The sequence below is a fragment of the Carassius gibelio genome, chromosome B11, assembly GCF_023724105.1.
Source record: "Carassius gibelio isolate Cgi1373 ecotype wild population from Czech Republic chromosome B11, carGib1.2-hapl.c, whole genome shotgun sequence".
In the NCBI taxonomy this organism is placed as follows: domain Eukaryota; kingdom Metazoa; phylum Chordata; class Actinopteri; order Cypriniformes; family Cyprinidae; genus Carassius; species Carassius gibelio.
In genome coordinates this window covers 16,710,031-16,721,334 of record NC_068406.1, presented here as the reverse complement: position 1 = coordinate 16,721,334, position 11,304 = coordinate 16,710,031, and the positions used below count along the sequence as shown (strand labels likewise).

At 36.5% G+C, this 11,304-nt stretch overlaps 2 protein-coding genes across 4 annotated transcripts in view; both read left to right on the top strand.

Annotated features, from left to right (window-relative positions):
* LOC127968422 (NADH-cytochrome b5 reductase 3) overlaps positions 1-4,371 on the top strand; it is a 99,485-nt gene extending 95,114 nt beyond the window's left edge. The window contains exons 2-10 of the mRNA XM_052569638.1: positions 84-159; positions 531-677; positions 770-842; positions 1,766-1,872; positions 1,954-2,083; positions 2,175-2,258; positions 2,338-2,423; positions 2,566-2,665; positions 3,633-4,371. Of these exons, the coding sequence (XP_052425598.1) occupies positions 145-159; positions 531-677; positions 770-842; positions 1,766-1,872; positions 1,954-2,083; positions 2,175-2,258; positions 2,338-2,423; positions 2,566-2,665; positions 3,633-3,805 (915 nt within the window). The 5' untranslated portion in view covers positions 84-144 and the 3' untranslated portion in view covers positions 3,806-4,371. The remainder of the gene's footprint in view (positions 1-83; positions 160-530; positions 678-769; positions 843-1,765; positions 1,873-1,953; positions 2,084-2,174; positions 2,259-2,337; positions 2,424-2,565; positions 2,666-3,632) is intronic.
* Positions 4,372-4,794: 423 nt separating this feature from the next.
* On the top strand, positions 4,795-11,283 carry LOC127968421 (adiponectin receptor protein 1-like). Of its 3 annotated transcripts, none has more exons than XM_052569637.1 (9): positions 4,796-4,962; positions 7,010-7,086; positions 7,189-7,386; positions 7,486-7,596; positions 8,062-8,233; positions 8,791-8,977; positions 9,087-9,274; positions 9,864-10,057; positions 10,170-11,283. In XM_052569637.1, exons 3-9 carry the CDS (start codon positions 7,243-7,245, stop codon positions 10,296-10,298), a joined length of 1,125 nt encoding a protein of 374 aa, XP_052425597.1. In that variant the 5' UTR covers positions 4,796-4,962; positions 7,010-7,086; positions 7,189-7,242; the 3' UTR covers positions 10,299-11,283. The 3 variants fall into 3 exon arrangements, with proteins under 3 accessions (XP_052425595.1, XP_052425597.1, XP_052425594.1); XM_052569634.1 differs by having other exon boundaries at positions 7,189-7,395; XM_052569635.1 differs by lacking the exon at positions 7,010-7,086 and having other exon boundaries at positions 4,795-4,962; positions 7,189-7,395.
* Positions 11,284-11,304: the final 21 nt, after the last annotated feature.

The window sequence follows — 11,304 nt, the reverse complement described above, 5'->3', positions numbered from 1 at the left end:
TTATGCGCAGTAACTACGCAGCGTTATTCGCCTCCAACACAGAGTCCTCAGCCTGCATTGTCCATGGGTGTGCCTAATGAGTGACGAATATTACTCTGAAGAATCTTCCTGACTGAATCTCCTTGTAGACGCACATCAGCCGTCATGAGTAACGTGAATGTAAGTCATAAAGCTTTAAAGAAGTACGCTAAACTTTAATTGAAGCAGTTTACTCTTATTTAGAGGAAATACTGCTTTGGAATACCACCAAGTGTGTTTAACATAGCATTGCTTATCAGTTTATCAGCACACACTATTGATTAGTCATGCCATTAACTTAAACGCAAGCTGTTCAGTCGTTTCTATTAAAATAACAGCTTTGTCTTGTAGAAAACTAGATCCGCAGACAGTTCTTGAAATGGGATACCAAAGCATAAACGTCAGAGTTTATTTTTGGAAATACAGATGATTCATTCAAGCATTTGGGCGGAGATTTTTTTTGTTACATTTGTCTTTTCAACCATGTTTATGTGCACTCATCTGGATTTCAGTTCACTACAGTTGCAGTCGGGGTTGGAGTGGTGCTGGTCTCAACAGCAGGTCTGCTGGGTTATTATTACTTTAACAGGAAAAGGAAACCACAGATTACTCTGATTGATCCCTCTGAAAAATACAAACTGAGACTAGTAGACAAAGAGGTATTTGCCCTATATTTATTTCCACGTGCTAGATCTTATATTTGTGATACTGACAAGATGCTGACAAAATAAGACATTTTTCTTCCCTGCAGATCATAAGCCATGATACCCGCAGGTTTCGCTTCGCCCTGCCCAGCCCGCAGCATATTTTGGGTTTACCTGTTGGTGAGTAGTCTTTGAGGACTGGGTGGTGGGTCGACGGTTTGTCTGGTGCTAATACAAAGATTGCAGGGTTTGGTCTGAAACGTGCTGAAATCCCACACCTGTCCTATCGTGTTGACTGCTTTGGATAAGTGTGCTAAATGATAAATGAGCTTAGGCTTTGAAAAGCAGCTTGTTTAAACACGCACATTTGCTTGAGACTAATTGCAGACATTTGGACACTCATCAGATTTGTAGAGAAAATGCGGATCTGTCCTGATGTGTACAAATAGCAAACCGTGAAGGATTGGCTGTTTGTCAAATCAAGGGTTTAAAGGCATAGTTCACCCAAAAATGAAAATTCTGTCATTAATGACTCACCCTTAAGATGTTCCAAATCTGTTCCCAAATTACACAAATTAATATATTTTCGATGAAATCAGAGAGCTTTCTGACCCTGCATCGACAGCAATGCAAGGAAATCATTAAAACCGTGACATCAGAGGTTCAACCTTAATTTAAGGAAGCTACGAAAAAAATGTTTATGCACAAAGAAAATTGTTGTTCTCGTTGCACACATAATCTCGCATGCTTTTCCTCATATCTCCTGATAGCAATGCAAAATAAGTTTAATAAAAATATTTGTTGATATATACAAATCTGTATTGGCACTATTTAAAAGTTATGGGTCAGTAAGTTGTTTTTTGTTGTTTGTTTGTTTTTTGTTTTTAATAAATAAAATGTTTCAATTTATCAAGTAACAACATTTATAATATTACAAAATATTTCATTTCAAATAAATGTTAAAAACATTATGTTAACATTATCTTAAAAATATTAAGCAGGTGAACTGTTAATAATATGAAATGCTTCTTGAGCAGCAAATCAGCATATTAGAATAATTTCTACAATGTGACGCTAAACATTCCCTGTCTTTCTTTCTCAAGGCAAGCATGTTTATCTGTCTGCAAGGATTGATGGTAATTTGGTTGTGCGTCCTTACACACCGGTGTCCAGCGACGATGACAAGGGATTCGTTGACCTCGTTGTGAAGGTTCATATTCTCTATATTTCTTTTGAAATGCTCCTGTAGTTTTAAATGGTAGTATTAGAGCTGACATGTTTCTTTCTGCAGATTTATTTTAAGAATGTGCACCCAAAGTTCCCAGAAGGGGGAAAGATGTCCCAGTACCTGGAGAGTTTGAGGATCGGAGACGTGATTGACTTCAGGGGACCAGGAGGTTTGCTGGAGTACAAAGGACAAGGTCTGACTCACACATACTCACACATTTACTGAATTAAGGTGGAACTATTTACACTGTGGTCACACCTTACACCTACATCCCCTCCCAACAGGTTGCTTCGCTATACAGGCCGATAAGAAGGCCCCTGCTGAGACTAAGACTGCAAGAGCATTGGGTCTTATAGCTGGAGGAACAGGTAGAGCGTCTTTCTCCTTGTTCACAGTCATAATGAAGCCGTATAATCACTAAAATAATTTGTCCTCCTCCCTTTGTAGGCATTACACCAATGTTGCAGCTGATTCGTGACATCGTCAAAAACTCAAGTGACACGACGACATGCAGCCTGCTGTTTGCCAACCAGGTCTATTAGAAAAGGGCTGGTTTCAAATGTATTCATGAAATAAACATTGTTTTAGTTTGCTCATAAACAAAATGATGTTCAGACAGATTCAACTGCTTAGCAAGTATAAAATTAATTTGTTTACCTTTCGTCTGCCTTCCAGACTGAGAAGGACATTCTGCTGAAGGATGAACTGGAGGAGCTTCAGGCGAGGCATCCAGATCGCTTTAAACTCTGGTACACCGTGGACAGAGCTCCTGCAGGTATATGACTTCCTACTAGATGGTAAAGTTTGATACATTGATATATTTGCTCATAAATACAGTAAAAACTGTAATCTTGTGAAACATTATTACAATCTAAGATAAGTGTTTTCTATTTTAATGTACTTTAAAATATAATTTATTCCTGATATTTTTTTCTCCTGTCAGGAATCTGTCTCAGATTCCTGAGACAGCCATTTTTCAGTCTTCAGTAACACACAGTCCTTCAGAAATCATTCTAATGTAATGATTTGCTGCTAAAGAACCAGTACCAATGTTGAAAACATTTGTGCTACTTAATGTTTTTGTGGAAACAAAATCAGTCTTTTTTCTGGATTTTTTTTTTATAAATAGAAAGCAGAGAATAGGAAAAACTGCATTTATTTGATTAATTATATAATATATAATTAATGCAGAAGTATTTACTATCATTCTTTAACAATTTAATGCATCCTTTCTGAATAAAACTATTCTAAAAATGTCTTAATGACCCCCCAATTTTGAATTTGACATTTTTTTTTAAATACAATTTAAAAAATTGTATTTATACATATTACTTGACCACCTATGAATGATGAGCATGTTTTACATTTTTGTGCATGAAATCCAAATTTGTAACAACTGTCCTAATAAAATAAAATGTCAGCTAATTTGACCTTTTATATTACAGGACAAATTTAGTTTAGCTTTCACAATGTCATCAATGCGGACAGAAAATAATGATATTTATGAATTAATAGATTTGAATATTTGTGGGAAAAGTATTTTTTACATTAATATATTAAAGAAAATGAAAACTAATGTACACATGCATTCAGTGTTTAAGGCAAACTTGGACAAATTACCTTTCTGAATCTAAACTTGGACCAACATTTCTAAGAACTTGGGATGTGTTTAAGATTAGATTTTTTTTTTTTTTTTATCATATGGTTTTCTTTGACATTTGCACACATTGACTTCTTTGCAGATTGGGAGTACAGTCAGGGCTTCATCAGTGCTGAGATGATTCAGGAGCACCTGCCTCCACCCAGTGATGACTCTATGATCCTCATGTGCGGTCCACCTCCCATGATCCAGTTTGCTTGCAATCCCAACCTTGACAAACTGAGCTACCAGCAGAGCCAACGCTTCGTCTATTAGACCGTTCCTGTTGTTCAGGCCCCAGACACAAATAACTCCAAAGATACTAAGTTGCGCGCAATCGTATTTAAGCAAATATGGCATTACAAATCTGATCATATAAATATATAGCAAATATCCTTTTTGTGGACAGTATATATTAAATGCTTAAGTGCTAGTCTGTCCAAAAGTAATAGATTCTTCATTTTAAAGCCTATAATACGATACAGAGACTGTCTGCTGTATCCTCAGGCTTTATATTGACAATTTTGCCTTGATATGCATAAAACTCACAATAAGATGCTAAATAAAATTCCCAATTTAATGCACTTTTAAAAGGCACCAGTGTGTATCAACACCTGCTTGCTGAATTTAATGCTGAATATTATAATTCATGTGCCTGTGTGACGTGATGTATGTATACTGCATTTGCTTTCACTGGAGTATTTTTGTATGCATGTTGCACTCCACATATGTTTATCTGTTATGTTAACAATATTGAATTTTAAAAGCAATGCAGTTGTTAATATTGAATGCACTAAATGAGAGGCAACAAAGAAGAGCTTATTAAATTCTTTTCACTGGCATCTTGTTTTTAATTCCTTTTCCCCCAGCAATACATGATGGCCATAATATGATGCTCACATATGCATTCACTGAGATTATAAAGACTGATGAGGATTGGGGATTACAGGAGATTGTAAGGCCAGCTGGTATAACACAAAATACTCCTTGCTGAAAGACTGATAGTAGGGTTTTTATCTTCCTAAATCTGGCCAGCACGTGCTAGATAAATGTGACCATTACACAAATGCTTTGATATGGTAAAGCACTTCAGTACTTTCTGAGCTGCCCTTTAGATGGCTGTTCAACCGTTACTGTTTGGTCTTTTTCAATACAATAAATCACCTGCTGGAGATTAATGATCTAAATTTGGAAACCTTCATAAGAACCATCAAATAAATGGGTTAGTGCCACTAAAGCGTTACAAAATCTAGCTCCGCCTTTCTCCAGCAGGCGGCGCCACCGCGGCGTTAATTCAAAGACAACAGCGAGCCGGTTTGAACTCGCCGTCTGACATTCAGCGGTAGCTTGCAACTCTATCTCTCCATCCTGCTGCTGTTTTGGTGGCCATCCGGAAGAGATCCTATTTCTTTAACAACAGATCCGGACATCAGGTAACCAACTGCACGATAAAATGCATCATTATTTAAACTTAAAGGCAAAACTGTGTCATAATGTTGTTGTAAACGCATCCAGACAGAAACGTTAGTTTAGCGGTGAGCAGCGGTTTCCGTCTCTCAATGCTAACCTGCTCTAATTATAACCCTTTTGTATTTTTCAAAGGGCTTTATGTCGTACTAATTAATTAATCGCCGTTAGAGATACATTTGTGTATCATATAGCTGTAGTTTTATCATTGTTGCTATGTTATGCATAATGTAAGAGTTGTTAATGACGTGTACCGGTGTTTTGGCTGCTCCTCTCCTAAAATATAAAGCCCGTTGTTAGCCAGCAGGCTAATTACCGTTATTCCCAGGTATGAGATGAATGATGTCAATTCATACAGAGATAAATGCTAGTTATAACGGTTATATTTCGAAATCTGCTGAGCTGTCTACCGAGACGGTGTATTTGGAACAAAAAGTTCGATTCGAAATAGTGGTGAGGATTTTGATTCACCCCAGTGACTCGAATCTTTTAACTCCATTCACAATATAATCTCAACCAATTCGTTTTATTATGCTGTACAGGTGCATCTCAGACAGTGAATTGGTGGCTTTTTTTTAATGTGAGCCAAAATCATCACAATTAATAGAGCCAAAGACTTAAACTACTACAGTCCGTGTGCATTGAATTTGTTTAATACACAAGTTTCACAATTTGAGTTGAATTAATGAAATAAATTAACTTTTTCACGACATTCTAATTTATTGAGATGCATCTGTATACGGATTTTTTTTTTTTTTTTTGTCAACTGTTAGAAATTATTCTTGTCAAGCTGTCGAAAGAAGACAACAGTTATTGAATAAACAATAAAGAGTAACGTTACCCAGAATGTTCTTACTTCATTTACAAATACATGGTCATCTGTAATTCATTTTCGCACATTCATGACTCTTCTTCACAAACTAAATGTCTTATTTGTTCTTGGGCTAAATCAGAGTTTTGTTTTAATATATTGCCATTGGTTCCTGAAATATTTTTTACACATGAGGATTTTAAGTCTTTGTTTTAACAAGTTATAAGCCATGAACCAAAACAACCAGCTACGATTTTAATCAAAAATATTCAAAACTTTGATTTAAAACCAAAAAGGTACTTAAAAATCATGTCAAAAGACAATAGTACAAGACATTATGCTCTGTCATCATTTACTCATGCTCATGTTGTTCCAAGCCTGTATCAATTTCTTTCTCCTGCTGAACACAATATATTTATTGAAGAATGTTGGTAACCAAACAGTTGCTGGTAGTCATTGACTTCAAATTGGAACAACATCTAGGTGAATAAATTATGACAAGATTTTCATTGTTGAGTGAACAACCTTTAAATGAGGTGAACTAAAATCCTGTGAAGTGCTGCACATTGACATTAATGATGGCTAAATAGTAAAATATATAAAATATATTTTATATTTATTGTAAAATATGCTTTTTCAAAATTTTAAGTAGTTTGGGAGCATACAGAGACTGATTCTACTACGTCATTCAGGAAATTTACTGAAGTGATTTTGTACGATTTGATTGTTGCAGCTCTGATTCCTTTACAGTTCTCTGCAAAATAATGTTTTTTTTTTTTTTTTTTTTTTTTTTTTTTACCAGGAATTCCCCTGTTAAACATTGTCCCGTTAAACAGATTATTTAAAAAAAAAAAAAATTTTTTTTGAGATTATGTGGGCTGATGACTTCAACAAAAGCATATCTTATAAATTAATAACCTTGTAGCTCACAGTAGGCTTGCTTTTAAAGGTTTATAAGTTAATGTTTAAAACTCAGTTCGTCTATGGAGGAAATTTAATGAGATGTTTACTATGGAAACCTAATGCTCACACTCCATTAATGTTTCAGCGAGTGATGAAATTTAGTCAGTCTAAATGATGTCAAAATAAGGTGTCATGGAAAACAGCTCTTTTGGTTTTGAAACTCAGCCAGTGTGAACTATTTTTGTAGCAATGTGAGCAGAGATGATGGCTAGTTGCTGTTTTTTTTTTTTTCTTCCAAGACTGAATGCAATTTCATAGTGAAGCAAACATCAGGAGGCAGGTTTAGACCTGCCAGTGTTCAGAGCTCCTGCCAGAGGTAAGCAGTCTGTTGTAGTTGTTATGGGTCACTGATGTTGTCATAACTTTACTTAGGCTGTGAAGTTCTGTTTTGAATGAATGTATTATATTTGGCCCTCAGTGAACTGAAGTGGAGGCTTCAGAGTTCTGAGACGGGTCACAGGGCAGTCTATAGATGTCAGGCCAAGTCAGGTCTGCCAGTCACGCAGACTGCCAGGTCACGGAGGAATGCCCCGTTCCAGCCGACGTGGAGCTAATGGAGCTGGGTCCCCTGCTGAAGGAAAACAGCCCCATAGGAGCCAAAGGTGTCCAGTCAGAGGCAAGCCATGTAATTATTAATCAGAATGCATTACAGAGTCTTTCATATTCAGTGCCAGCAGTGTTGCAGGCTCCTTTTGAGCTCTGATTGTGCCTACAGGGAGCAAACAGTCTTGCTGATGAAGAGGAGGATGAAGAAGTTGGAGAAGTTCTGACGCTACCACTGCAGGCTCACCATGCAATGGAGAAGATGGAGGAGTTTGTGCATAAGGTGTGATCGTCACACATACCATATTTTCCGGACTATAAGTCGCACTTTTTTTTTCTTTTTTTTGGCTGGTACTGCGATTTATAGTCAGGTGCGACTTATTTATAAAAAAATTAATTTGACATGAACCAAGAGAAATGAACTAAGAGACATGAACCAAGAGAAAACATTACTGTCTCCAGCCACGAGAGGGCGCTCTATGCTGCTCAGTGCTCCTGTAGTCTCCCACTGAAAACATAGAGCGCCCTCTCGCGGCTGGAGATGGTAATGTTTTCTCTTGGTTCTTGGTTCTAAATAAATGCTACTTATAGTCCAGTGTGACTTATGTTTTTTTTCCTCATCATAACGTATTTTGGGACTTTTGCGACTTCTACTCAGGTGTGACTTATAGTCCAAAAAATACGTATTAAATGTATTAAAGTTTGAACAGAAATGAAATAAAAGTCATGCTGGGTCACTGTTCTGCAGGTCTGGGAGGGCCGCTGGAGGGTCATTCCCTTTCATGTCCTGCCGGAGTGGCTAAAAGACAATGACTACCTCCTACATGGTCATCGGCCTCCCATGCCATCATTTCGTGCCTGCTTTGGGAGCATTTTTAGGATCCACACAGAGACCGGGAATATCTGGACTCATTTGTTGGGTAAGATTAGGGTTACAGTGTCTAGCCGTCAGAGAGAATGGTGCCTGTTGTGCACCTCATGCATATATTTAGTGCATAGAGTATGCAGCAGATCAGTTACGAGAACAAACACCGCTCTAATTTGGAGAGCAAGTGGGATCAGGATAAACCTTTCACTTATGCTGAAATGTATTAGCTATTTTATAGTAACAAATGAAACAGAAATTTGTTATTAAGATTTCAAGTTTCAAATAATTATATAAAATAATATCAATATATAATAGGGTAAGTGACAAAGCGTCCATGATAAAGAAAAGGAAAGCATTTCAAACAATCTAGTCTAAAACACATATGCCAAGCAGTGTTTTCATTGTTACCTAAAGGTAAAAATATTTAAAATGGTTTTTAAATAAATACTAAAATAAAATATGAATTTTAGATGCAAAAAAGAAGAACATTTAGAGCCATTGTCTGTATGAATTGCATTTAAATAAATTAAATATCCAGTCAAAGATTAAAATAAGTGTTACATTGACCAATTACATGTTTGTTTGTTTGTTTGTTTTTTTCCCCCACAGGATTAATCTTATTCTTGTGCCTGGGCACACTTACCATGCTAAGACCCAATATGTACTTCATGGCCCCGTTGCAGGAGAAGGTGGTGTTCGGGATGTTCTTCTTGGGTGCAGTGCTGTGCCTCAGCTTCTCTTGGCTTTTTCACACGGTCTACTGCCATTCTGAGAAAGTCTCTCGCACTTTCTCCAAGTAAGTATATTGTCTTGTTACTAACTGTAACAAGATAATATCTATTTCAAGTGATTTTTAAGTGCCTTTGATCTCTCTGTTTGTCATGTTCTTTCTCTCTCTCTTTCAGACTAGACTACTCTGGCATTGCTTTGCTGATCATGGGCTCTTTTGTACCCTGGCTTTACTACTCCTTCTACTGCTCTCCTCAGCCACGTCTCATCTACCTCACAATCGTCTGTGTGTTGGGCATTGCAGCTATTATCGTTGCCCAGTGGGACCGTTTCTCCACTCCCCGGCACAGACCCACCAGAGCAGGTGGGCAGTCACTTATTTGCAATAATGTTGGAAGTTTTGATGTGATGCAATGAAAAATAAATTTGTCTGGTCATGAAGCCAGTCAAAATACATGCAAGTTTGTCACTTGATTTGGTTTTTGCTGCAGTGCACTTGGGCAGCCCCGCCCACAGCAAAATCTCATTGGTCTACTCTAAAATCTTGCTCTTCGTAAGTTTAATTGGCTGTAGATATGGAATGAAATTTTTTTTTTTCATACTGTTTTTTTAATGTTTGATGTTAAATTGCTTTTTGAACAAGAAAAAAAAATTAAGGTTGGATTTGGTAATTGATTAGGTAATTAAACTAAAACCTGAAAAAATATATATTTTCATTGGTTGAAATAAAATGAAATATAAAACGAAAATATATAAATGAAAATGTGAATTTTATTTCAGCTAGTTAATTTTTTTTATTAAAAATAAATAAATGACAAAACAAACACCAAATTACTAAAAACTTAAATAATAAATAAATAACAGCTAATTTAAAATAAATTAAAACTATAATAGTGCCTCAGTAAGGCTAAATAACAGCAATGCATTAATTAATGTAAAAATGTTTTCTTTAGGAGTTTTTATGGGTCTTGGACTGAGCGGGATCATCCCCACCATGCATTTCACCATTGAGGAGGGTTTCGTCAAGGCCACTACTGTTGGACAGATGGGCTGGTTCTATTTAATGGGTGCTATGTACATCACAGGTGCTGGGCTGTATGCTGCACGAATCCCAGAGCGCTATTTCCCGGGCAAATGCGATATTTGGGTAAGATAATGTGTTTTTGTTTTGTCATAGTGAAGAAATAAGTTTCTTAATCTTGTTCTGAAATATAGTGATTTGCGCATGTTTTACTCGACTTCTTTTGCTCTCTTTTTAGTTTCACTCACACCAGATATTTCATGTGCTGGTGGTGGCAGCGGCCTTCATTCATTTCTATGGCGTGTCCAACCTGCAGGAGTTCCGCTATGGACTTGAGGGAGGCTGCACTGATGACACTCTCCTCTGAGAGCTCTGCAAACATCCCTTTTCAATTAGGATTTTTAGTGCACACATTTCTACTCATTCCTTGATTTTGTTTTAATTTCCCTTTGAGTTTTTTCCCTGATTGTTTTGACTTATATTATTTTTTTCCTGTTACATAGAGTCCATGACTTTTCATTTGATGAAAGTGTTTGTGTGGTTAAAGGGTTAAAGGGCACTGAAAAAGTATCCAATAGCTGGAACATGATGACTCTTGTTATCATCAAACTTTAATTTGAGCACAATCTCATGGGATTTGGACTTGTTTCTTTTGTAGTGAAAAGCACTTTCCCTGAGCTGTAGACTTTCCCCTTCAGAATATAATGCATCTAAGTTTTGCTTATTGTAAACCAACAATTCTTGGCATCATTTGATGCACACCCAAAAAAATTGCCCAAACTTTGATGAAAAGAGCAATGTGTTTGACTGGAAACTGCACAAGGGGCAAATAAGGGTTTGAGGGGTTTAGGTAAAACCTACCAGCTTGGAAAATACTTCTAGGTCAAAATAAAAACACACATACAGGTCAACTATCGCACCTTACAGCACAGATATCAAATATCATTGTTATTAAAGCTTCTGCATGGATATATCTGTGCAGCCTGTAAAGTATAAACTTTCCTGTAAAGTATAAGAATATTCCTGTGCCTTAGGCCACTGGAAATAGGTTTAAAATAGATGGGCCAAAACTACAGTGTAGTAAATTTCATTAGTTTCAAGCATAGCTAGTTAATTTACTTAAGCAAGCTATCCAATCATATAAACCAATAAAAAAGTTTGACCTTTATTGATGAACTTTCTCAAACTGCTGTTTGAAAAAAGTAGTGTTGGATCCTTTTTAACTAAAGCTTACTGTGTGGCTTTACCACAGAGACTAACCTATCCATATATCCATGTGTTATGTGTAGAGGTGGTAAGTCATTTACATTTACCTGAAATGTGAATGTTTAAATAAATATTTATGGATCCTACGCTGTGTGTCTTTTATTTGG

Coding starts and splice junctions, on each gene's coding strand:
- LOC127968421 (XM_052569635.1), top strand. CDS start 7,243: ATGTCAGGCCAAGTCAGGTCTGCCAGTCACGCAGACTGCCAGGTCACG. Junction 7,597..8,061: donor TGGAGGAGTTTGTGCATAAG/GTGTGATCGTCA, acceptor ACTGTTCTGCAG/GTCTGGGAGGGCCGCTGGAG. Junction 9,275..9,863: donor GCACAGACCCACCAGAGCAG/GTGGGCAGTCAC, acceptor TGTTTTCTTTAG/GAGTTTTTATGGGTCTTGGA.